The sequence below is a fragment of the Pristiophorus japonicus genome, chromosome 1 (genome assembly GCF_044704955.1).
Source record: "Pristiophorus japonicus isolate sPriJap1 chromosome 1, sPriJap1.hap1, whole genome shotgun sequence".
NCBI lineage: Eukaryota > Metazoa > Chordata > Chondrichthyes > Pristiophoridae > Pristiophorus > Pristiophorus japonicus.
The window spans coordinates 306,591,468-306,618,762 of record NC_091977.1 but is presented as its reverse complement, the minus strand read 5'-3'; the positions used below and the strand labels follow the sequence as shown (position 1 = coordinate 306,618,762).

Below are 27,295 nucleotides of genomic sequence, written 5' to 3'. Positions count from 1 at the left end.
CTCCATAACCTGGAAGAGGTGCTATGCCGACTAAATTGAGTAGGTCTAAGGTTGAAACGAACCAAATGCATCTTCTTGGCACCAGAGGTGGAATTCCTGGGAAGGAGAATCGCAGCAGATGGCATCAGACCCTCAGACTCCAAGACAGAGGCGATCCAGAAGGCCCTGAGACCACGCAACACGACGGAGCTGCGCTCGTTCTGAGGACTACTGAACTACTTTGTTAACTTTCTGTCTGGGTTGAGCACTTTGCTTGAATCATTACATGCACTGCTCCGCAAGGGTGGTGACTGAGGTAAAAATCAAGAAATTGCCTTCGAGAAGGCCAGAAACTTATTGTGCTCAAACAAACTACTGGCGCTGTATGATCCCAGTACGCATCCTGTTTTAGCGTGCGATGTGTCATCCTACAGGATCGGGTATGTGCTTCAGCAAGCGAATGTGTCGGGTAAGCTCCAATCTGTAGCGTATGCGTCCCACAGCCTTTCCAAGGCCGAAAGGGGGTACAGCATGGTCGAAAGGGAGGCCCTAGTTTGTGTGTACGGGGTAAAAAAAGATGCACCGGTACCTATTTGGCCGGCGGTTCGAACTAGAAACCAACCACAAGCCACTCACGTCGTTATTCTCTGAGAGCAAAGACATCAATACTAACGTCTCAGCTTGCATTCAGAGGTGAGCATTAACGCTGTCCGCTTATAACTACACAATCCGCCACAGACCAGGCACTGACAAAAGCGCAGATGCACTCAGCCGGCTCCCGCTCGCCACCACTGAGGGTGAAGCGGAGCAGCCCGCGGAACTGGTCATGGCCATAGAAACCTTTGAGGGCGAAGGGTCACCCCTCACGGCGCGTCAGATAAGAATCTAGACCAGCTAAGACCCACTGTTGTCCCAGGTGAAAAACTGTATATTAAGTGGAAACTGGGCAACCACGTATGGAGAGATGCATGGCGAGCTATCCATCCAGGCCGACTGCATTTTATGGGGAAATCGCGTAGTCCTGGCCAAGAAGGGCAGAGATTTCTTTGTCAAGGATCTCCATAGCACACACCCTGGCATCGTAATGATGAAAGCCATTGCGAGATTGCAGGTGTGGTGGCCTGGCATCGAAGCAGACTTAGAGTCGTGCGTCGCCGGTGCAACACGTGCGCGCAACTCAGCAACGCACCCAGGGAAGCCCCCCTGAGCCTGTGGTCCTGGCTCTCCGAACCCTGGTCCCGCATCCACGTAGACTACGCGGGTCCCTTTCGAGGAAAAATGTTCCTAGTTGTAATTGATGCTTACTCTAAATGGATCGAATGTGTTATAATGTCGTCCAGCACATCCACCGCCACAATTGAGAGCCTTTGGACAATGATCGCCACCCATGGCCTGCCCGACGTCCTTGTTAGTGACAATGGACCATGCTTTACGAGTTCCGCATTTCGCGAATTTATGTGCTGTCACGGCATAAAGCATGTCAGGTCGGCCCCGTTCAAACCAGCCTCCAACGGCCAAGCTGAACGGGCAGTACAGATCATAAAGCAGGGCATGCAGCGAGTGACGGAAGGCCCCTTGCAGACCCGCCTGTCTCGCGTGCTGCTTGCATATCGGACGAGGCCCCACTCACTCACAGGGTTTCCGCCCGGCGAACTCCTCATGAAGAGGAACCTCAAAACAAGGTTGTCCCTCGTGCACCCGGTTTTAAGTGAGATTGTCGAAAACCGGCGTCTTAAGCAATGTACATATCATGACCGCAACTCTATAACGCGTTGTATTAATGTCGATGACCCTGTTTTCACGCTGAACTTTGGTACAGGCCCCAAGTGGCTCACAGGCACTGTCATAGCTAAAGAGGGGAGTAGGGTATTCGTGGTAAGACTCACTAATGGCCAAACCTGCAAGAAGCACATCGATCAAACCAAATTGAGGTTCACTGATGATCCAGAACCGCTGGATGACTACAGTGACATCGACTTCTAACCACAAGCAACAAAACCAGCGGTTCACCAAGAGACAGAACCCGTCGCACCGGACAGTCTGACCAGAGCCGCAGCACCGCAAGGCAGTGACACTCCGGTCAGGCCGCCCACACCCAGCGTCTGACTCAGACCCTCAACCAGAGAGCGCAGACCCCCGGTCAGGCTTGACCTGTAAACCGCATCTAAGACTTGGGGGGAAGTGTTGTGATGTATTTGCAGCCATACTCTGTACCATGCATTGTACCATGTAATTACATGTAATAGCCAACAGATGGGGAAAGCCCGGGAGGCACACATTACTGCACCTTGTGCTGCCTCCCTATATAAAGCAGGCTCCCCCTGCAGTACTCACTTTTGGAGTTTACATTAAACCTAAAGATCACAAGGTAATCAACTCCAGCATGGGCCACGTGTGATTTATTATAGTGATAAGCATACGTATCAAAAGAGATAATGGACCAAATTGAGATGGTAATGACACAAGTTAGGAAACAAAAGATGAGTCTAGATAGGGTGTGAATGGTGAAATAATTATCAGCTGCCATGGGAAACATGGAAAAAAATAAAAATAAAAGGGGGGGGTGGGGTTTGTAAAAAAGGAAAGGAAAACAAAAATGGGCAGAGGTTATGGTCTGAAATTGTTGAACTCGATGTTGAGTCCAGAAGGCTGTAAAGTGTCTAAACGAAAGATGAGGTGCTGTTCCTCGAGCTTGCGTTGAGCTTCGTTGGAACAATGTAGGTGACCGAGGACAGAGATATCACAGTGGGAGTGGAGTGGGGAATGAAAGTGGCAGGTGACCGGTAACTCGTGAACGGAGGTGTTCCGCAACTTAACATTCATGCTGCAAACCAGAAACAAGTTTCTTATTTTAAAAAATAGTTTCGTTTTTTTTTAGTTTTAGTTGTGACCCTCTTTGGAAAAAAAGGGCCCTTTTGCTTGTTTTTTTGTTTGATGACATTGGGTGTTGGTTTACTTAGCAGACCAGAGGAAGGACTTGTCTTGTTTCTGGGCTGCTTGCTCAGCATCACCAAAGTGCGCCTGTTGGTCACATGGTGGGTTGACAGGAAGGAGTCATATGATCAACATGGAAGAGCTGGTGTGAGCTGAGCAGTGTGAAAGATACACAAGCTACTACAATACTCAGCACCTCTCCCCTACCTGCATTCCAGCACAAGATGCCGGGGCTACGGTGAAGAGCGAGTGACTCTGCCCCGGGGCTGGTGTCCGCTGCATTTCCCCTTCAGTCCCTGTGCGGAGCAGCAGCAAGTAAAGCAGCCAGAAGAGGAAGGGACATTGGAGCATAAACACAGGCTCGGTGCAGTAAGTCCATCAGCACCAGGCTCTTCCTTTGGTGCGAAGTGGTCTTCGGTGGCTGCCCACCTCTCTCTCTCCCTTAGCTCGTGGAAGCTGCCCCTCAACCATGGTGGACTTTCTGGCCGAGAACAACCTCTGTGGCCAGGCAGTTCTCCGGATCGTGTCCCGCGGTAACGCCATTATCGCAGAACTTCTGAGACTATCTGAGTTCATCCCCAGCGTCTACAGACTCCGCGACAAGGCAGAGCAGCAGAAGTATGGAGACATCATTTGTGACTTTAGTTACTTCAAGGTGAGAGAGAGCTTGTGGTCTTCAGAATCCTGCGATATGCCTTAGTATCTGATGCAAAACAACCAAGACTAAAGTTCATTGCAACACTCTTCCTCTTGTATTTGGTCACAGACATTAATGCAACACTTTTAAATCTAAAGTTTTAACTCGTGCAATGTTTTGCACGGTTGTCCCTTGTTTATTTCTAATTTTAAGCGCATCACCCCCCCCCCCTTGGAGGGAAGTCTCTTGTTTAGCCAGTTGTCCCCACCTACAGTAATGACAGATCATGAGACCAGCATTAAAATAAAATAAAACGTAGATTTACAAGGAGCAAAACAACATTGTGTTGTCACCATTTAAAAATATTTTTGATTTTGTTTTGCAGGTGAAACGTATCAGAATGTTTGAGGACATATAAAAATCTTGTGTAGTGCATGCACTTCCTGTCCACAAACTTTACTTCCTGTTGTCAACATTTTTGGTTATGTTTTTCTAATGAAACATTTGCCATTGTAAATTGCCACGCCATTATTTCCCTTCAGTTCTCCTATGCCAACTCTCGCAATGTTGGAAACTTCACGTAATGGCTTCACAGCCAATGGAATACTTTTGAAGTTTAAACACTGTTGTGATGTGGGAAACGCGGCAGCCAATTTGCGCACAGCAAGCTCCCACAGCAGCAATGAGGTAATGACCAGATAATCTGTTTTCGTGATGTTGGTTGAGGGATAAATATTGGCCAGAACACCGGGGAGAACTCCCCTTTTCTTTGAAATAATGCCATGTGATTTTTACGTCCAGATTTGGGGCATCCCGAGGTCGTGAAAACGCTTATACATGCAAATTATTTTTTAATGTCTCCTAACTCAGTTGCCATCTTGTATATGAAAAATAAAGTTGCTCCATAACTGTCTGTGGGCAAAGCCACAGTCACGTTATTAGTAATTAAAGTAAAATTGTGTGTATGAGCTGGTGTTTAAACATTTTGCCAATACTGTGCGTACTGTATGCAGTTCTGGTCACCACATTACAGGAAAGATGCGATTGCACTAGAGAGGATACAAAGGAGATTTACGAGGATGTTGCCAGGACTGGAGAACTTTAGCTATGAGGAAAGATTGGATAGGCTGGGGTAGTTTTCTTTAGAACCGAGGAGGCTGAGGGGAGACCTTATTGAGGTGTGCAAATTATGAGGGGACTCGATAGGGTGGATAGAAAGGTTCTATTTCTGCAAGCAGCATGTTCAACAACCAGGGGGCATAGATTTTAAGTAATTGGTAGGAGGTTTAGAGGGGATTTGAGGGGATATTTTTTCACCCAGAGGGTGGTGGAGGTCTGGAACTCATTGCCCGAAAGGGTGGTAGAGGCAGAAACCCTCACCACATTTAAAAAGTACCAGGATATGCACTTGAAGTGCAGTAACCTTACCAGACCAAGAGCTGGAAAGTGGGATAAGGCTGGATAGCTCTTTGTCGGCCGTCACAGACACGATGGGCTGAAATGGCCTCCTTCCGTGCTGTAAATTTCTATGATTTCTAAGTATGGGACTGCCTATCTCCCAGATTGGAAATAGCATTTGGAAAAAAACTAGCAACATTGGAATGAAGGGAAAAAAAACAGGGAAAACCATCTTGGACTGCTGTTATACTCTGACAACCGATTAAATTATTTAATCACAATTAGTCTCCCTTGATGAGTAATTGTAATATATCTTTTAAGGAATGACTCTGCTATTTTAACATTAAATGGATTTCGTTTTAGGGTCCTGAGTACTATGAAGGCAAGTTGGAATCTAAACCAGATCTTCAGGATTTAGATGAAGAATTTCGTGAAAATCATATTGAAATATTGACAAGATTCTACCTTGCATTTGAAAGTGTTCACAAATATATATTTGATCTGAGCAGGTAAAATTGTGTACATGTCTGCTGTTAATAGCTGTACTTGCAGCTGTATTTTAGTCTCTTCATTAGAGAATAATGTTTTGGATAACCCACACTGATTTGACACGTTGGTCGGTAATGAGGGTTTTGTTTTCCTGTTTGGAAATTAACTAAAGAAATTGGTTGCCTTAAGAACTCCAGATGGGCACATGATAAGTAGTGAATAAAATCTATGATGTACATGACAAATTTTCCTTTTATTCTAATTTTGTTTGTGTGATCTGTCCATGATACTGCACAACTACAGGTGTGCTGACAGATTTTATACAGTGTGTGCATAGCAAGCTAAGTGATGCAGCTATGCGTGTGTTATGAAGAACTGATTCCACCAGTTGTACAATGACTGTCTCAACTTTAGTTGTTGTTGAGATGAAATTTGTAACTAACGTTGAATTCTACTTTCCTGATGGATTATTTCAGATTCCTTGAAGATCTCAATGAAGGTGTATACATTCAGCAGACCCTTGAAACAGTACTGCTAAATGAAGATGGAAAGCAGCTTCTTGTACGTTAGTATAACATTTCAAAAACACTATTATTGTTTGATTGTTGAAATTTACATGGGATGTACGGCATAGAAACAGGCCAGCCAGCCCAACTAGTCCATGCCGACGTTTATGCTCCACTCGAGCCTCCTCCCATCTTTCCTCATCTAAATCCATCAGCACAACCCTCTATTCCCTTCTCCCTCATGCTTGTCCAGCCTCCCCTTAAATGCATCTATACAGTTTGCTTCAACCTCTCCCTGTGGTAGTGAGTTCCACATTCTCACCATTCTCTGGGTAAAGAAGTTTCTTCTGAATTCCCTATTGGATTTCTTGATGGCCTCCAGTTATGCTCTTCCCCACAAGTGGAAACATTCTCTCTGTATCCACTCTATCAAAACCTTTCATAATTTTAAAGACCTCTATTAGGTCACTCCTCTGTCTTTTTGTATGGGAGAAGGAGAAACCAGCTGGGTGAGATGCAAGTGAGTTAAGCATCTTGGGATGTTTTACTACATTATAGAAACTATAAAAATACAAATTGTTGTTAGCGTGCACTGCCCTTCACTTGACTACAAATCCATCTTGTCAGTATTGCAGAAAGTTTTCTTGCAGTCTCAATCCAGTTTATAGTGAACATGGACTCGCTTTGGGGAACTACCCATAATTTAATAACTGATTTATCTTGTGACCAAGAGCCGTACTCTGGGATCAACATTTAAATTTGTTGCCTTCTGATTTGTGAAGCTATTTCTTTTTATACTGGAAACACTTCTGCCGGAAGAGGTGGGAAAAAAATGGTTACTCGTTCCCAATCACCATTTTGGTGCTGGTTTGTGCTCTCCAAACTAGTTCTCCACTGGCACAGCAAATTTTAAGTCCAAGTAAAATGAAGAGAAATTAAATGACTTAATTAGAGGTCTACACATGTACGACTAGTCTAGGCCTGAGATCATCTCTTTAAGGGGTTATAATTTTTGCCAACTTTGAAATGACCCATTCATGGTGGAAATTGATGATTTAATTGAAAAATGTATGAGCAAGGTTGGCACTGCAGATGAGGCCACAGGCTGGTTAGTATGTGAGCTGAAATTGTCTCTTTAAATTAAAAAAAAAAATTCATTCATGGGATGCGGGTGTCACCGGCAAGGCCAGCATTTTATTGCCACTTCGAGAAGGTGGAGCTGAGCCGCCACCTTGCATACAACTGAGTGGCTAGGCCATTTCAGAGGGCAGTTAAGAGTCAACCACATTGCTGTTCACCTGGAGTCATATAGGCCAGACTGGGTAAGGGCAGCAGATTTCCTTCCCTGAAAGTCATGTGTTAATCAGATGGGTTTTCAACAACAGTCTTATGGTAGTTTCATGGGGCCCAAATTTGGCCGGGAGTTACTCCATTTTTTTTGGAGCAACTTGATTTTTCTGGAATATCTTAAAAATCCCCATTCTACACATTTAATTTGCATCAGTGTAAGTGAGTTAATTAGGATTTTTTTTTTGTTTTTTTTCCAAAAGGGGGCGTTACTAGCCACCTACGCCTGTTTTGGCCATTTAAGCCAGTTTGGACAGCTAATAGTTGCTCCAAACTAACTTAGGACAGCGTATGTGGCCACTTGTGGCCCGCACAGAAAACCCTTGCGGAGAGTTAAGAAATCGGTGCAGGTAGGTACATTTAAAGCACCAAGCACGAAACAAAGCACAAAAATAAGCATTCAATAACAAATTTAAAAATACAAGGAAGCTGAGAGGACCTGCCCCTAGCACCAAGACTTACAAAGCACATAAAGTAATAAGCAATTAATTAACAAATAAAAAATAGAAGGAACCCTGCACCTAAAGCACCAAGACCAAAGTAATAAGCAATCAATCAATCAATAACAAAAAATAGAAGTCCTACCAAAACACTGCCCGGGAAGGCAGTGGGCCGCCGATGAGGGAGACCATTCGGCCAGGGATAAGGGCGGCCCGCTTCGGCCCCTCCCACACAGCCTGCAGCATCCTCTCTCAGATTCTAGGGGCGAGGAGCTATTGCGCGCGCGCGCATGTGCAAAGGTCCCGGCATTGTTTTCAGCGTTGGGACTTGGCTCCGCCCCTGAATCTGGTGGCCATGCAACGCCACCATCGAGGAGAGGCTGGGGAGCGGCCAAACCTGGCCCGAAGACTTTTGGAGCACTTCGAGGCGGACAAAAGCGGCTTACCTCTGGTGAGTGCACCAGAAATCTGCATTGGCCAAATTCTACCCCACGGTCACCATTTCTAATACTAGCTTTCTATTCCAGATTTATTTTATTTGAATTTAAATTCCACAGCTTCCATGGTGGGATTTGATCTAATATCCCTGGATCATGAGTCCGGGCCTACTGATCCAGTAACATAACCACGATGCTACCATACCTGATAGCACTGGGTGCTGTTTCAAAGTTGAGGGTTATGATATGTTATTAGTACAGAACTTTACTTAAAGTGCAGAAATGCTGTAGTTGACCAGGGAATGTTCAATGTCCAGGGCCAAAAAGTGGGGAAATATTCCATTCCACAGGCTGGCATGATGCACTTTGATAAACAGCACAAATCACCAAAAGGTGCATTTATACAAAATGACAAATAGATTGATTGCATTTTGTTTTAACTCAAAATTCTTTGACTAGTTCCTTATCGTGGTGAATGGTTATATCCTGAATTGGACAAGAACAAAGTGATGAGACTTGAGCGATTATAATCAAGGCTTCTCCTGACATCAACATTTGTTCTTTCTCTTTATCTAGTCCTCAGTCTAAGTTGTCTAGTCATATATGGTTCACTTTTCCCCCTTTTCCCTGTATTGTACATGTAAGTAATAGTTCAGCCTATTTTGTGCTGGGAAAAATAACCAAATAAAAAATGGTGAGGTGCATCAAATCATAACTGGAGCTGTTTTTATTTTTTACCTGCACCAATAAGAATCCTTGTACCATTTCTCGGTTCCTGAGAGCTGTAGAGGAGGGTGACTTTCCTATGTTTCATTTCTTTCCCCACTTTCCCTGATGTTCTGCCTAGAAGTGGGAGTATGTTGTGGAATTGCAAGTGTGAAGCTACTTTCTACCTGTGTTAGTGGGCAGTCTCATCTATTTCATTTGTTCTCATCCCCAAGCAGTAGCTATAAAGTTCTTGATTGAAAGCTTATAGTGTCATTTGTTGTGTTCCTGCAGTCCTAATAAATGCGTGTGCTGTAACAGCGATCGTGTAGTTCTATTTGATTTTTTTTCCTTGGCTGAATATGTTTCCTGTTGTCATTGATCAGTGTGAAGCCCTGTTCTTGTATGGAGTCATGCTGCTGGTTATTGACCACAAGATTGAAGGAGAGGTTCGAGAAAGGATGCTGGTGTCCTACTACAGATACAGGTACCTGTACACCGTATGAAGGCAGTACACACATGGTCCTGTCATTTGAAGTTTATATTGTACATAATGTAACTTGTTGATGCAGCATGTGCTGCAAGGCAGCAACAAACTTGAGTCCAAATGTCATTGTAAACTGAGAGAGAACCCAGAGAGTTTGATTATCCTCTGAATTCTTAGTGTCTTGAAACACACTTCTAAATACTTCATTCAATGAAATGTACTTTTGTTGTTGCAGAAAAATGCATTAAAAGCAATGTCCACTATCTTGCTTTCTGCTTTCCTCACTGAATGGGTGGCTGATCTGTTTCCAGATTGTTGATTGTGGTGCTACAACATTTGCTATTAGGTTTGCAAGAGTTACATGGTGACTCACATTTCTGGCCAGCCAGTCAGTGCAATTGTGTAGTTTGATCTCTGTATTAAAGCAATAAGGTAGTTAGTATTGATCAGAATTAAAATATCCCGATTACATTTCTGAGTGTGCGTGGTTTCCAAAACAATCTTCTACTGACATAGGAACATAAGTTTATACTCTTGTTCTGGATTCCCCCCAAAAGAGGAAATAGTGTCTGTGTCTACCCTGTCGAATCCCTTTAAACACGTCGATTTAGATCACTCCTCAACTGTCTAAATTTAGGGGAATATAAGCCAAGTTTATGCAACCTGTCATAATTTAACCATTTAAGCCCTGGTGAATCTGTGCTGTACCCCTTCCAAGGCCAGTATATCCTTCCTGCGATACGGTGCTCAACAGACTGCTCCACATGGTTCCTGTTGTCCAATGTTCTATACAATTGACACATTACTTCTTCACTTTTGAATTTCAATCTTCTTGAGATAAAGGCCGTCATTCCATTAGCCATTTTGGTTACATTTGAACCTGTGCACTAGCTTTTAGTGATTGTGTACCTGGAAACCTGAATGCCTTTGACCTCCACAGCTCCAAGCCTCATTAAGGAAGTATTTCCGATTTGCAGATGACCTCTCGCTTTCTCTCCCGCCCGCCCGCGGAATGTTAGTGGTATTCGCTTATACAGCAGCGGATGCCATTATTGAATCTATAAACACTTCCCATTTAAATGCCTGGACGGCAGGACTTTCCTCCCGCCTCCCCGTTATGACGGCGGGAGGAAGCTCGAGAGTAAACAGCAAACTTTTATAAGATTTTATAGGTATGGAAGTATTTTCGTTGGTCTAATTATTACATCCAACCTTTCACAAACCTCCTTTGGTTTTGTGTCCTGGCTACTGCTGCTACTTCTGTATGACAGAAGAAGCTTATAATGGGATGTCTAGTTTGGCTATCCATTCGATGGCCTCATGAGATGCCAAGTGGAGAAATGAGGTGCCTCCTGCAAACAGATCTTATTGGTAGATTGATGTGATGTGTTCCATGGTCTGGGACTCATGGCTGCAGTGGCATTTTGGGTCGTCCTTCATCTTCCACATGTGGAGCGGGTGGCAGCCTCGTCTGTGCCCTGTGCGGATGTGTCCTGGCTGTAAAAGGATAACATGCTTGTGTCTTTCACAGTGCTGCTCGTTCATCTTCTGATTCCAACCTGGATGATATTTGCAAGCTTCTGCGTAGCACAGGGTATTCATCTCTGGCAGGGGCAAAGAGGCCCGCAAACTACCCGGAGAGCTACTTTCAGAGAGTGCCAATTAGCAAGACGTTCATCTCAATGGTGGTTGGTCGTCTACGATCGGATGATATTTACAATCAGGTGAGAAATGATTGTATATTCTAATTACCCAAGGTAAATAATGGCAGTGACATCTGAAGAATATATTTACCAATTAAAAATAGACAAATCACCATTACTGAGATGCAGATTAAATGGAGAACTTAATATTCTAAGCTACTTACTGAGCAAATTACTTTGGGATAGGTAAATCATGCACACTTAAAAATGCTTGCTAACAGTAAGTTGGCTATTAATCTTGCTATCTGTTACTACAAATATCTTCTTCATATATTTAAAAAATGGTACGTCTGTAGATTCATACTTTGATACAGATGCAAAATAATATACTGGGTGCTTCTGAACTGTACGTCTAGCTTTCATTTTTAAATACGTGTACGCGTGTGTCTCTGTCTTGCCTGGATCTGTTGAGTGATCTTACTTATAAGTTACTCCTCGAAATAATAGGGTTTGCAGCATTGCAGGTAGATACTCAGATTTATTAAGTATATGATATCTATTATTGACAATAATTCAATATACACTTAGCAGCACTTGTGGCAAAACCTTGTGAGTTCACCAGAAAATTCTCGCACGCTAAGTTTCAAACTCAAAATTTTCAAGGCTGATCAGGCCACATCGAATTCTGAGAGATTTTTCTCAGCACCCATTCTTTTACACTTTTTAATAAAAAAAGCAATCCTGTTGTGTTTTACCATTACCTAATCTTCATTTTATGTCCCTTATCAATAACTTCAGTTTTACACATCCTGATTGATCGGTCAATCAAATCTTTATGCTGAAGGCAGTTATGGAAATTCATGAACTATCAAAAGCTTTTTAGTCATCTGTGAGGGTGTTACTTTTCCATCATCTTCGGCCATATCCCTTTGACAGTTGTAACCTTCCAAGGTTGCCTTCGCACACAACTCGCGTCTGATCACTACATTCCTTTCCTTCATCTTCATCTAATCATTGTAAAAATGTCAAGTATCTCCAGTGTCCCTGTGAAGTGGAAGGACGAATATGCAAAATGCCGTATTGTCCACACACCCTTCCTATGTCTTAGAATTCTCAGGGCTTGTTACAGGATCTGCTTATATCAAAGGGATAATCAAACTGCGAGTGAGATCAGCTACAATTGAAAAGTTACTGGACACAGTTAATATAACAAAATTAATATAAATATTAATATACCATCTGATTAACCATTTCCTAAAAGATCCATAATGTCTCTAGCCTCTTAACTCAACTCTTTCTAACCTCATACCGTATTTGCTTAACAAGAATTTGAATTTGTACCTTTTTTTCCAAATAGACACATACCTTCACTTAAGCAGATGAATAATATATTGGGGGGCGGGGGGGGGGACTTCGAATTCCGGTCAAAATGGTTGTAAAGTTGGCAGAGTGACTGTGTTGCCCCTCCGAAGCCAGTGCTGGGAGGCTGGAAAAGTTTTCATTTGAATGCCACTGGTCAGCTACGGGGCTGCCTTAGTCCCAGTCTGGAAACCCCATTCCAATTCCCAGCGATGGGGTCCTTTGCATTGCCAAGGATAGGCTTGAAAGAAATGTTTCCTCATCTGTTCTAATGGAACAAGTGGGCGTCTTTGATTTACCTTTCCCTAGTTAAGATTTGGGGCCTTTTTGCAGGCCTCAGTTTGACTTGTGCCATGTCTTGATGGGTTCTGCTGTAGACCTAAGAGTGGAATTCCCAGGGTCACTTGGGTACTCCGCCACACACACTCCCTTGATAGTGGGTTGGGTGGAGGATCCTACCACCCCAATCCCTGCCGCTAGAGCTCGACAGATATTCTGCCTTGGCCTGATCAGAATTTTGAGGCCAATGTATAATTCTTCTGCTAAAATGTGTCTGCTTAAAACTACTCGTGGCTCCTTAAAATTACAAAGGCACTGTTAAGCAAATATTGGGTGAGTTCGCACTTCCCACTCTCCAGGTAATATATGGCAGAACTTTAGTGGCATCAGGAAGAACTACAAAGAGTGTAACAGCTACAAAAACAGTAAAGAAGACTTTGAATGCTACAATTACTTTTGCTGGTAACTGAATCATTTGATGATGTGAAACCTAAATCTTTAACTCTGAATTTTCCCTCCTTTTATTTTTTTGGTTTTCTTTACATTAGGTTTCAGCATACCCACTGCCAGAACACCGTAGCACAGCCCTAGCTACTCAGGCTGCTATGCTTTATGTCATCCTCTATTTCGAACCATCCATTCTTCACACACAACAAGCCAAGATGAGGGAGATTGTAGACAAATACTTTCCAGACAACTGGGTAAGTGAATGTGAGCTGCATGGATCCCAAAACCTCACCTGCAGGTTAGATTAACATTATTAATTTTTTTTTAAAGATGCAATGCACAAAAGCTCCTTATCTCAAAGCTCATTTGTATTGCACAGTCAGACTGTTCAAAAAAAACCTAAAATGTTCTAACCGAGCAAATGGAGGAAAATCATAAAATGATCTCGTCCATTTCAAAGGTTTTCTTTCATGGGCAGGTGTCAGTTAGATGGATATCCAGAGGATCTCATGACCTTCCATTGGATCAGTTCTTCTAAAACATCATACAGTTTGTTTTGCGAAAGAAAGACTTGCATTTATATAGCGCCTTTCAAGACCTCCGGACGTCCTAAAGCGAAGTGTAGTCATTGTTGTAGTGTAGGAAATGCGATGTGCAATTTTTTTTTTGCAAAGGCAAGATATTTGAACAAGAATTGAGTGTTTTGTGTTTCTTTTTTCACATCAGGTGATCAGCATTTACATGGGGATCACAGTCAACCTGATTGAGGCCTGGGAACCATACAAAGCTGCAAAGACAGCACTGAATTATACACTGGAGCAATCGAACATTAAAGAGCAGGTATGATCTCTGAAGGCTGGGTCCCTCCCCTTTGTTGTAATTCGTGCATTGCATATTTTGAATGTATTTTTTGCACTGAGTGTTAGTTGATCTTTGGCGCAAAAAGGTTGATAGCGAAATTGAGGTCCGCTTTACACTCTTTGACTTTAATGGAAGAGAAAACCGAGTGGGGTGTAAAACAGGCTGCTGATTCGCTATTGCCCATTTTGCGTCACTGCCGAAAACTAATCTCACCCCCACTACTTTCCCGGTGTGTAACGTACAACATGTTGAACTTGTGTGTGGTGCTTACGTTGAGGTGGGTTTTTCTTTCGCAGGCAAGTCGCTACGGTGCGAGTGTTGAGCGGCTTCGCCAGCAGGTGCAGCAGTTCCTGAAGGAAGGCTTCTTGAGGGAAGAGTTTGTGCTGGACCACATTCCGAAACTATTAAACTGCCTGAGAGATTGTAATGTGACTATTCGCTGGTTGATGCTTCACACTGCAGAATCAGGTAAATGTGAGAGGATTAATATATTGCATAATATAAATAAGCTGAGACGCTCAGATTTTTTCCTTTCTCTCCCAAAAAGTGGAAATCTTGTGTATAAGATATCTTTTGTTGAAGTTGCCATGTGTTGAATTAACAACTGTTCAGGTTATACCATGACCAGCTACAGAATTCAGTGGAAAATCTATGGTTTGGCATTGGTTCTCCATTGCAGTTTCTCCCAGGTCTTTGTGGTCCTAGCAGTCACTAGGAACATGAGCCACTTTTGCGTAGCCGTCTGGGTGTTAGGACAAGTAACTAACTGTGCTGCGGTCCCACATTTACCGTTGTTAATGTGCAGCCCAACTTGCGGTGGGGGACTCGCCATTCCGTGCGTGTGCAGATTTGGCCCGTGCGTGAAGAAAACCTCCTGCAATCTATTATGCCAGACCTTCACGTTCTCACCTAATGCAGCACAATCCCACTCTGCATTGTATGCATTGCACCCAGCCATTGGTTTTTAATTAATGTTTGAATACATTTTTGTCTTGCTTTTTACAGTGTATGATCCAAACAACAAGCGTTTGCGCCAGATTAAGGATCAAGTTTTCATCGACTCGAAATACAACCCCAAAACCCTTTTCCAGCTATTGCTGGACAGTGCCCAGTTTGAGTATGTTTTGAAGGAGGTATGCTACTCTTGCTCTTTTTGGCTGTCATTTCTATAAATAATAACAACATGCCACTCTAGAACACGCAAGGAGTAAATTAAAGTATTTGATAGGATAAATAGAGAGAAACTATTTCCTCTGGTGGGGGAGTCCATAACAAGGGGGCATAACCTTAAAGTTAGAGCTAGTCCATTCAGGTGCGATGTCGGGAAGCACCTCTTCACACACACAGGGTAATGGAAATCTGAAACTTTATCCATCAGAAAGCTGGTGGGCATTTGAAAATTTCAAAACTGTGATTGATAGGTTTTTGTTAGGCAAGGGTATTAAAGGTTATGGAACCAAGGCAGGTAGTTAGGAATTGAAGAGAGGGCATCAAATTGAATGATGGAACAGGCTTGCGGGGCTGGATGGCGTACTCGTACTCGTGTTCCTATGTTCCTACTAAGCACATAGTATTGACCATCTGAAAAATGCTGACCAGTTGTGAGTGGGTGGTGGCAAGGGATGCTGGGCTGGAAATGGTAACACAAAGTTTTACAGGAAACTAAAACCAAGAGGAAGTGCAATGGAAACCCCTTTCTCCCATACCTCTGGCGGAGCAGCTCCCAGGAAATTCCCAGCCTAAGTCTAACGGGACTCCTGTTTATAAAATCTTTCTCATTGCTCTTAATATATGTACAATCTAAATTTTAATATGCATTGTGTTCCTTGGAGGAGACTCGCTTCCATCTCCTGAGCATTTAATTTCCATTTTGCTGTTTCCTTTGTTGCCATGAGGTCAGTACCCCCCCCCCCCCTGCCCCCGTGACTCAGGCCATTGGTCCTTTCCATGCTCTGTAGTTGGTAATATTCAACATTTTATATGGTGCGATTCAGGTGCTTGCTATCTTGACATTTTATTATTTCCTTTTTAAGACTAGTAGGGATACTGCAGAATAGCTGAAAAATGGAGTGCTCCACAAGATAAAATCCACAAAACCGATTGTACTATAATCCACAATTGTTTTTAAATAAGATGAATCTTGGACACTTTGGGCCCAAGTTTCCACATGATTCGCGCCTGATTTTTAGGAGCAACTGGTGGAGAACGGACTATTTTAGAAATCGCAATTCTCTACATTTTTTTTTCTGCAGTTCTAGTCAGGTAGAACAGTTCTAGTTTAGAACAGAATTTTTTCTTCAAAAGGGGGCGTGTCTGGCCACTGACGCCTGATTCGAAAGTTTCCACAGTGAAAATGTACTCCAAACTAAAGTAGAATGGCGCCAGTGAAGATTTTTGTAGAACTGAAAAAACCTGTTCTACACATTAAAAAATCAGGCGCAGGTTACAAATTAGGCGCCCAGAACGAGGTGGTGGGGAAGGGAACTCATTAAATTCGACAATAAATCCTTATTTATACTTCTACAAATATTATACAAATAAATCCAACCTGAATAAACATTTATAAGCCAAGAAAAGATTAAATAAACCATCTTCCTACCTGTGTGAAAGTGCTTCAGCCAGGGAGAATTCTGCGGCTATTCGTGCCGCTGAGCAAGAGAGGGAGAGGGAGAGGAACCGGGGGGGGGTAGGGGAACAGGAGCGGGGGTCGGGTCGGGGGGCGGGGGGAGCCGGGAGGGGGGGGGGGGGAGGGAGAGAGCGGGTGTCGGGAGCCGGTGTCGGCGGCGGGAGCGGGTCTCGGGTCTGGTCAGGGGGGGCGGGGGGGGGAAGCGAGTGTCGGGTCTGGTCGGGCGGGGAGCAGGAGCTGGCTGTGGGAGGAGCCTCATTCACGCAGCCCCAGTGAGGCCATTGGGCCAGGGCTAGGGGCTGCGTGCTTCGGGCCCCTCCCACACAGTTCGGCGCCTGGAGCTACTGCACTTGCGTGCCGACTGTAGCGCGCATGTGCGGAGGTCCCGGCACTGTTTTCAGCGCAGGGACCTGGCTCCGCCCCCCCCCACAGCTCGTGCTGGCTGCGCCGAGTGCCACAGGACCTGTAAGTCGGTGGAGAATACCGAGGAATTTTTTAGGCGCTGTTTTAGGCGTGAAAAACGGGCGCCCAGCTCGGAGGGGCACCTGTTTTTTTTCTTGTGGAAACTTGGGCCCTTTGGATCAGTTAGTAGGAATCTTGAGTCAGAAGATTGTGCAAGTTCCACGCGAGTGTTTGAGCATATAATCTAAGCTAACACTCCAGTGTAGTACTGTGGGGATGCTGCATTGTTGGAGGTGCCATTCTGCAGCTGGGACATTAAACTGAGATCCTGTCTGTGATGATTCAGGTAGATAATATCCAGTGGCACTATGTGAGGAAGAGCGAGGGGTCCTCCTGGGGTCCTGGCCAACCACTCAAAATAAGTAGCATGGTCATTCACCATCTAGCTATCAGCGGGATCATGTGAGAACGTGTCTGCCACATTTGCCTACATAACAATAGTCAATGCATTTCAAAAAAAAAAGTTATTCCATATGTGAAGCATTTTGAAATGTTCCTGAGATGTGCTGAAGTGCTATATGTACAAATTTATCTTTTTTCATCTGATACAGTATTTGATACTGTTCCTCTAGCTCTTTCCACAACCCTCTCTGCATTCTCACAATCATGCTTTATAGTTTGGAATCATCTCCAATCTTGAATATAACTTCCAGTAAAAACCATTCCTTCTCTTTTGCACTTTTCTCTGGTTTCAATGACCCCTTGCCACTGGTACATAGAAACAGGAATAGGCCATTTGAGCCTGTTTCACCATTCAGTTAGATCACGGCTGATCTGTACCTGAACTCCATTTACCTGCCGTTGCTCCATATCCCTTGGTACCCTTGCCTAACTAACATCTATCGATCTCCAGCTTGAAAATTCCAATTATCCTAGCCTTTTGAGGAAGCATGTTTCAGATCCCTACTATCCTGTGTGTGGGGAAAAAATGCTTGCTGTCCTAAACAGCTGAGCTCTAACTTTTAGATTCTGCCCCTGGTTCTAGATTCTAGGTTCTCGATTCTCCTACCAGAGGAAATCGATTCCCTGCATCAACTTTATCATTTTAAAGACACCGATTGCCCCTCAACCTTCTAAACTCACATCATGCCAATCAGAGAACATTCCCTTTACCCTACACTCTGTCTCCTACCTCCCAACCAATTACCAATCCATGTTACACAATTGCCTCCAATTATGAGCAATTTCATTTTTTCCTAATCTCTTGTGCAGAACTTTATCAAGTGCCTTCTGGAAATCCATATAGGCACTCTTCTATCCACCATGCTGGTGACCTCCCCGAAAAAATTCAGCTAGATTAGTGAGACATGACTTGCCCGTTGCAAATCCATACTGACTCTTTTTGATCAGCTTCCACTTGTCCAAGTACTCGGTCACTCTGTCCCTGATGATAAGTTCCAGTTGATGTTAAGCTGACAGGTCTGTAGTTTTGTGGTTTCTCCCTCTCTCCTCCTCCTTAAATAATGAAGTACAGTGCATACATTAATGGTTGGAATAGAGTGCGTGGTTTCCTTAGCTGGTCAGCAGGTGTGCAACGCTGCCTCTTTTCGTGCCTTTCTCTTTGTATCCATTTCCCAAGCAGGGAGATGCCTCCCTGAACAGAATGAAAGGAATCAATGAAGTCTGGCCTGGATATTGCTGCTCCAACGTACAACATCACTGAACCACACCAGCCTGGAATGTTTTTCTTAATGGTCACTTTTTGTTTTGCAGTACTAAAGGCGAGTTGTCTTTTATTGAGTAACATTTATTTCATGTGCTGTTTAGATGTTCAAGCAAATGCTCTCAGAAAAGCAAGCAAAATGGGAAAGCTATCAGCAAGAGGGCTCTGAGAGAATGACTGAGTTGGCAGAGGTGTTCTCTGGAGTAAAGCCTCTCACTAGAGTGGAAAAAAATGGTATGTGATTAGTGCTCAGATTGCTCCATGATTATGTGAAATATATGGCTAGATTCTGTTGGTTTCTGGTTTTACAACTGATTTTAGTTGAGATTCAGTTCAAATATTCAGTCTTTACCAAATGTGTAGAAAATAAGGGGGTTACCTCCCTGTTACTTTTTTGACCAAGAAGTGGTAAATTCAGATCTTGGTTAAGCAGTGACTGTAGTACCCGACTGTAGTATGACCCTGAACTGTCGTAGAAATGTTGACCTTCCTTCCTTCCTTCCTTCCTTCCTTCCTTCCTTCCTTCCTTCCTTCCTTCCTCTCGTTCTCGTTCTCGTTCTCGTTTTCTTTCTCATATATATATATGTCTAGTTCATAGGTGAAGATTCACCAATGCCAGGCATTAAAGTTGAATAAAAAGGAGCAAAGGTGAGTTAAGTCAAGCACTAGTGATTAGTTGACACAAAGCTGGGGATTTAACAACCTTCAGTCAGAGAAGGGAAGGAAGGCTGAGGGAGATCAGGAGTACTACAATTATGAGGACCCGGGAAGGGTTGAGTTTGCCAGGGATTTGCACTGAGTTGATTTCAACTCTGAGAATGCAGGAAGGAGGGGAAAGGTGTCGGCTGGCATATTTGTATATTGGGAAGAAAAAAATGACATTTCATGAGAGTACTGGCCACGGTAATATCAATGAAATAGGGACAAGAGAGGCTGTGATGCGGCTTTTGTCAGACAACAAGATCTTTCTTGTATCCTGTCCTAAAAGTGTTAGGAGATTCTCCCTACATTTTGGAGTAGAATTCAAGATTCAGGATGGATTTGGGCTTTAGAGAGTTGAGTTATTGAGGGAAGTTAAATATTTGGCATGAAAGAGGAAATTAAACTTTTTAGACGACAGCTTTTGAGTAAGAATGAAGGGCTAAGGATGGATCCATCAAAGGCAAAACGTGTAGGTGATGGTCTGACAAAATATACATGCAATCTGCACATATGGGTTCTCTTCCCACCACCAATTTTTTTCCTGTCCAAAGTTGCTCAAGTCTAAAGTGCTCTGAACTTTGGGGCTTTCTGAATTGACCTGCATGGTCTCTGTTTCCTTCCTGAATCTGCTCTGCCACTCATTTCCAAAACAAATATGTGTACAAATTCCTGCTGAAAATGCACTGGGAGTATGACTTGAAAGTTGTACATTTACAACAAGAATACATAATTTAATTGCAACTTCAGTAATTGCTTAGACTATGACAGCAGTGAATGTTCTGTGTCTCTCTTTCATATCTGCTTTATTGAGTGCTTTTACTGTATACTATTGGTGACTAATTGCTGTGCAGTCTTTAAAATAGATCTCGTTGTTCATTTATTCATTTATCTTGGATCTCCCCTGCACCATATGCCAGCTAGGAAGATGGGCAAGTGAGCTTGCCTTCAGACATCTTGTCAGTTCTGTTCGGTAACCACGCAAATGTGCGTGAGCCAAACAGTTTGACTTGCATTTCAGTTTTTTTCCTTTACTCATTGGGAACTGCTAAGATCGGGTGCTCAGCTAGTGGGGAATTGCAGATAAAAACACACATCCTGCCAGGAAATTGTCCACTGTCGACTTCCTCGGGATTGTGTCAGTCTTTACGGTAGAGGACACTAACAATACTCCAACAGTGGATAGTCATAGGGCTATAGAGGGGAGGAACTTAACACAATCACAATCACTAAGGTGGTGGTACTCATTAAGATAATGGGACGAAAGGCGGATAAATCCCCTAGACCTGGTGGCTGGCATCCTAGGGTCTTAAGAGAAGTAGCGGCAGGGATTGTGGATGCACTGGTTGTAATTTACCAACATTCCCTGGATTCTGGGGAGGTCCCAGCAGATTGGAAACAGCAAATGTAGCGCCCCTTTTTAAAAAAAGGAGGCAGACAAAAAGCAGGAAACTATAGACCAGTTAGTCTAACATCTGTGGTTGGGAAGATGTTGGAGTCCATTATTGAAGAAGCAGTAGCAGGACAGCAAAATTCGGTCAGGCAGAGTCAACATGGATTTATGAAGGGGAAGTCATGTTTGACAAATTTGCTAGAATTCTTTGAGAATGTAACGAACGGGGTGGATAAAGGGGAATCAGTGGATGTGGTGTATTTGGACTTCCAGAAGGCATTTGACAAGGTGCCACATAAAAGATTAGTGCACAAGATAAAAGTTCACAGGGTTGGGGGCAATATATTAGCATGGATAGAGGATTGGCTAACAGAAAACAGAGTCGGAATAAATGGTTCATTCTCGGGTTGGCAATCAGTAACCAGTGGGGTGCTGCAAGGATCAGTGCTGGGACCCCAACTATTTACAATCTATATTAACGACTCGGATGAAGGGACTGAGTGTAACGTAGCCAAGTTTGCAGATGATACAAAGATGGGAGAAAGAGCAATGTGTGAGGAGGACACAAAATTTGCAAAAGGCCATAGACAGATTAAGTGAGTGGGCAAAAATTTGGCAGATGGAGTATAATGTTGGAAAGTGTGAGGTCATGCACTTTGGCAGAAAAAAATCAAAGAGCACTTTATTATTTAAATAGAGAAAGATTGTAAAGTGCTGCAGTACAGGGGGACCTGGGGGTACTTGTGGGTGAAACACCAAAGGTTTGTATGCAGGTACAGCAAATGATCAGGAAGGCCAATGGAATTTTGGCCTTTATTGCAAAGGGGATGGAGTATAAAAGCAGGGAAGTCTTGCTATAGCTATATAGGGTATTGGTGAGGCCGCACCTGGAATACTGCGTGCAGTTTTGGTTTCCATATTTACGAAAGGATATACTTTGGAGGCAGTTCAGAGAAGGTTCACTAGGTTGATTCTGGAGATGACTGGGTTGACTTATGAGGAAAGGTTGAGTAGATTGGGCTTCTATTCATTGGAATTCAGAAAAATGAGAGGTGCTCTTATCGAAACGTATAAGATCATGAAGGAGCTTGACAAGGTGGATGCAGAGAGGATGTTTCCCCTGATCGGGGAGACTAGAACTAGAGGGCACGATCTTAGAATAAGGGACACCCATTTAAAACTGAGATGAGGAGAAATTTCTTCTCTGAGGGTTGTGGATCTGTAGAATTCACTGCCTCAGAGAGCTATGGAAGCTGGGACATTGAATAAATTTAAGACAGAAATGGACAGTTTCTTAAACGATAAGGGGTTATGGAGAGCGGGCAGGGAAGTGGAGCTGAATCCCTGATCGGATCAGCTATGATCGTATTAAATGGCGGAGCAGGCTCGAGGGGCCATGTGGCTTATTCCTGCTATTTCTTATGTGCCAGTGCTGGTTTAGAATAGCTGTGATCTGGGAGCAGGCTTCCTCCCCTCTCACCTGCTGGAGGTATGTGATGCGGGGAGATATAAAGATGTTATGGCACATTTTTTTCGTTTTATAGTGATGCAACAGAATCATTACCCTTTCAAACTATTTGTTTGCCGTCAGAAAATCTGCAAGCCTGGTTTAGGGAGATCTCAAAGCAGATTTCCTCCTTGAATTACGAAGACTCAACGGCAGCTGGGCGGAAGACCGTGCAGTTAATCCAGGCTTTGGAAGAGGTGAGATGATTCCGAGCTTTGAGCATAATCTCTCACCGTCTGCAAGTTGAAATGGAGATTTAGTGAGGACTCTTAAATTCAGCCCCACTCCGAGAATGTCACTAAAGTCACAGAAGGGTGGTAGAGATGCTTTTGTTATGTTTTTCCATTAAAACACCTGTAATAATCTGTAACTTCAGTGTTTGCTGATTTTCTTTTTGTCTTCACGCATAGAAATTGGAAATCAATATTGTTGAATTGTGTTTTAAAGCAATTATTTTGCACATGTTTTATTTTGAAAAAAAATCATCAGCTGAAGCCACTTAGATAAAAGGTTTATTTGTGAATGTGTTAGGTGTTGAAGATGTATTAAAACCACGAGAGAGCTTTGGAATGTCATGGATCGCAGTCTTAATTTCAAATTGAGATAGTGAGGATCGATTGTTTTGTCTTGGGGTCCTGTGAAGCCAGGATGGCCTTTTTTCTTATTGTGCGAATGGCAGGAGATATTTTCCCTTGTGTCACGACCCAAGGGAGAAGGAGAACTGGACAGTTTTATTGACTGGCCTACTGGCGAATCACTGATCAGGAAGAAGTTGAGAAGGGCTGCTCTCCAATTGGCTGGGAACAGAAGTGTTCTGTAGTTAGTTGAATGAAGGTGATATTAGATTACATCTTGTGCTCTGTTAAAATAAAGCAGTTTAATAATTGGTACCAGGCGTTGTCCAAGTCAGCTGTTTCGCCTGCGTTCTGAAAGATTGGATAAGTGCAAGTGAAGGCACGTGCGAAACGCAGTGCATCGAGTTGAGATCACAAAGGGACGCTATCGTTACACCCCTGGGTTACTTTATTGTATAATTAGATATTGAGTAGTATGGGCACACTCCTGAACATAGGACAGCCAGACCGCTTATGGAAGTAACCAGTACTGCTGTGCCCGAGAAAATATCTAAGGCAGACCTGAAACTTGTAACAATAACGTCAAAATATTAAAATCATTTTTCAAAATTATTTTTCTTTTTACCTTCTCCGACTTTTTCTTTTGTCACTCTAACTTTATTGGATGACATGAAATTTCTCAAGTGGTCCAAAACCCCTTTGCGTTCTCTGGGTCATGCAGAAATTGTAACTCAGAGAACTGGTGATGACCTCTTTCCAGACCTCCACCAGTGTCACTCGGAAGTGCGTGACCGGTCCAGCAATGAGAAGCCTTTCATTTTGTTTTCCGCTTGGCAACCAGACGTAACAGTGCAACTGGTGAGATTGGGAGACCTGTAAATTCATGCCCAGTACACATTTAACTTTACTCAAAACATCTGAGGTAAGAACAAGGGGGAAGTGATGGGTGTATGTATATTATATTTACCTGTTGCTGCAAGTTTATAAATTTATATAAGGTGCTATCAAATATTCTTAATGCTTTCCACAAAACCTTTGAAAATTCTAGTGTAGGATATTTTGAGGCGAGGTGGAGATATTGACATTCCCGAGGGTTAAAGTACAGTCTTGAGTAGCTTTCAAATCTCTCTTATCTCCATGTTGCTAATGGTGAGAATTTGTAATTTCTTAAAACAGGTCCAAGAGTTCCACCAACTGGAATCAAATTTGCAGATCTGTCAGTTCCTGGCTGACACTCGCAAGTTTCTCCATCAGATGATTCGCACCATAAACATTAAAGAGGAGGTGCTCATCACCATGCAGATCATTGGGGACCTGTCGTACGCTTGGCAGCTTATTGACAGGTAGGACCATGCTAAGATCTGGAGAGAGGTCTTGAAATCTGATACTTAATTGTGTGTTTATGTACGTTAAACTCCCTCCAAATTTTCTGTTGGATTAAAGATACCTGGGATATTCTCCTTTGCAGAGTAGGAACAGGTAAACAGATGCTGCTTCTCTCTTTCTTGTGGATAATCTGCGCAGGCGAAGCTGCAGATGAATCCTTTTCAGTATCTCAAACCCTTTCCTGCTGTCGCAGTCCACCAATATCCTGTGCCCACCATCTGTGCACTCCCCTGTGCTTGAACCAATGTGCACAGGAGTGTGTTGAAATGATTTAAGTGAGCTGATAATGTGAATTTGGATGAGGTCATGTCAGTACACTTGAGGCAAGTGTTGTGTTTGAGGAGCAGCGATCTCACCACCACTGCAACAGGACATGTGTACCAGCCCTGTTCGTAAAAAAGCAGCTGAATAAATAAATAAAATTACTAGAGTGTAACTCCGTTGACGCGAGTTGTTCTTGTTGACGCGGTCTCTTCTTTTTTCATAAAGTATGAACACTTTGTTTTGTAGCAGCTCTTTTTTGTTGTGACACGACTCTTGGCCCATTATCCTTTTCATACACTTGCTGCGTTCCTCTTTGTTCTTAGTAATTTCAGAAGCATTGTTAACTTTGTTCAATCAATATATTCCAGGAGTGTGCGAGAGCTAATTAGTCATAATTTTGTGGTCCCAGCAAAAATCTGTGCCTGGGATTTCTAGCTGCCAGCGCAAATCTAGCCAGAAGTACAACCTGCTAACTTTGCACAATTTTGTAGGTTCAACTCATTTGAATAAGTAGCATAAGCTTCAAGTACCCACCTCGTGCAGCAGTGCGCCCACTTTGCCAGCCATCAAACAGGGAGTGAGGTGTCCTGCTGTTCTCACTTGCCCACAGAATCCATTTTGTACCTTCACGTTGAGTTTCCAAGGAACTTCAATTTTGTCTGGCTTCTTTCTCTCTCCCTCCCACCCCCCGCCCTGCTTTCAACATATCTTGACAAAGGCCAATAAATATTTTTAAATCCATTTTCAATCTAATAAAGCTTTTGTCCTCGTATATAGTAGTATCTCAGGCTTGCAGCTGTACTCCTAATTCTGCTGTGAAGCCCTGCCAGGGGTGTGACTGGATCATGTTAATGACTCGGCCCACCAAATCACTCTCTACCTTGGTTTGGGCAAGCAGAGCGAAGTTCCCACAAACCTGGCAGAGATTGCTGAAGTTTCACATTTCTACAAAAGTAACTGAAGAACTATTTCCTCTGGTGCGGGAGTCCAGAACATAGAGGGTATGACCTTAAACCAAGTGTCAGCTGTGGCTCACTTGGTAGCACACTTGCCTTCTGAATCAAAAGGTTGTGGAGTGTCAGTTCTCTGAGTGCTGTACTGTCAGAAGTGCCTTCTTTCGGATGAGGCGTTAAACCCGTCTGCCCTCTCAGGCGGACGTAAACAATCCCATGGGACTATTTTGAAGAAGAGCAGGGGAGTTATCCCTGGTGTCCTGGCTGATATTTATTCCTCAATCAACATGACAAAAACAGATTATCTGGTCATTATCACATTGCTGTTGAAGACTGTTGAGGCTGGGGGTCAATTGAAAATTTCATAAGTGACATTGATAGGTTTTTGTTACACATGGGTATTAAAGGTAATTGAAGTTGAGTTGATCAGCCGTGATCGAATTGAAACGTGGAACAGGTTTGAGGGGCTGAATAGTCTACTCCTCTACTATTGCTGAATATTAAAGTAGAATTTAGTAAAAGCACAGAAGCACCCTCAACTTAATTGTGTGTGTGTGTGTGTGTGTTCATTCAAATAGAGGTTAAAAATACCATTGCTTATCCGTTGCTCTGGTGCAGAAAAGTTGCTGCAATTTTATCTTTGTCACGAGCACAAACCATATTTAGGTTTGAGCAAATACGACTCACTTTAACAAAATAGACAGAACTAACCAGGTAAGTTTCACAATTAGGAATATGCCAACAGTGACATGGCCAAAGCTGGCTTGTGAAAAGGTTAGAGCTATTGAAAAAGGAAAAGTAGAGTGGACCTTCTGAATTCCTACTGCCCTCTCAAACGAGTACAGTTATGATGCAAAGATAGTTGCTCCAGGTTTCAAATCAAATGTGAAACCTCAGCAATCTCTGCCAAAATTGTTGGAAGCTCCAAAGTTGAACACATTGAAATCAAAATAATGAATTGCTTCTGGAAATCGCTGGCATGAATTTTACTTTCCAACTCCATAAAACTATTTCTGGTCATGTAATTGGAAATGGCTGGCTGGTAGCAGTTTGCTTAATTATTTAAGTTAATTTTTGTTTTGAATTTCTGTCTTACACTTATGCCTATCGAGATATGCATTGCTGCAGTTGACCTGTATGTTTGGGCTGTGGCTAACATAATTCTACTTATCCACAGCTACACAACTATCATGCAGGAAGGTATCCAAGTCAGCCCCTTCATGGTAACCAAACTTAAAGCAACATTTTTAAAGGTGAGTAGAGAGGAGTGAGAAACCAGTAGAGTCCAGAAATGGATAAAAACATGGAATTGATGGCATCACTTGAGGGTATGGGTTTCCAATTGGTAATGAACTTGTTCTGAAAATGTTGGCACTAAGTTTCTCTGCCTGGGTCACCAAACTGAAGCCTCACTCTGATTGTCATTATGTCACCAGGAATCTTAGGAATGACCAGAATTCGATTAATTTTAATTGAAAACTGAGCCCTCCCCTTGTCCTTTTTCTAATGTTTTGATTGCCCTGCATTTTATACCATACCCCTGACTGCTGCTATTGTTGTGGTTTACCCAAATATTAAGAGGAAAGACCGAGTGAGTGACTTGTGCTCAGATTCTCCCTCCTTTGTTGTGATGAAGCAACTGATGCCTGTCTGGTTCCTTTTGCTGACAGCTTGGCTGAGGTTGGCTTCTCATTGTGTGGTGAATTGCAGGTATCATTTTTGTCTTAGCCATTTATTGCATAGATCGTTGATGTTCCTAACACACTATGTTTGTAAATTGTACTCTTTGAATATTATACTTCAATATGATTCTATTTTT

At 43.1% G+C, this 27,295-nt stretch overlaps 1 protein-coding gene across 3 annotated transcripts in view; it reads left to right on the top strand.

The window, feature by feature from the left end:
* Positions 1–2,300: 2,300 nt before the first annotated feature.
* Positions 2,301–27,295, top strand: part of washc5 (WASH complex subunit 5) — a 74,835-nt gene continuing 49,840 nt past the window's right edge. Inside the window, exons 1-13 of one of the 3 annotated variants that reach the window (XM_070888533.1) lie at positions 2,301–2,347; positions 5,312–5,457; positions 5,914–5,998; positions 9,259–9,359; positions 10,891–11,083; positions 13,189–13,341; positions 13,814–13,927; positions 14,245–14,416; positions 14,954–15,081; positions 18,804–18,933; positions 22,383–22,495; positions 24,050–24,216; positions 26,654–26,729. In XM_070888533.1, the coding sequence (XP_070744634.1) occupies positions 9,286–9,359; positions 10,891–11,083; positions 13,189–13,341; positions 13,814–13,927; positions 14,245–14,416; positions 14,954–15,081; positions 18,804–18,933; positions 22,383–22,495; positions 24,050–24,216; positions 26,654–26,729 (1,320 nt within the window). In that variant the 5' untranslated portion in view covers positions 2,301–2,347; positions 5,312–5,457; positions 5,914–5,998; positions 9,259–9,285. Of the gene's footprint in view, positions 2,348–2,961; positions 3,569–4,096; positions 4,238–5,311; positions 5,458–5,913; positions 5,999–9,258; positions 9,360–10,890; positions 11,084–13,188; positions 13,342–13,813; positions 13,928–14,244; positions 14,417–14,953; positions 15,082–18,803; positions 18,934–22,382; positions 22,496–24,049; positions 24,217–26,653; positions 26,730–27,295 lie in introns of those variants that run through there. The other 2 variants (XM_070888531.1, XM_070888532.1) reach the window with 2 other exon arrangements.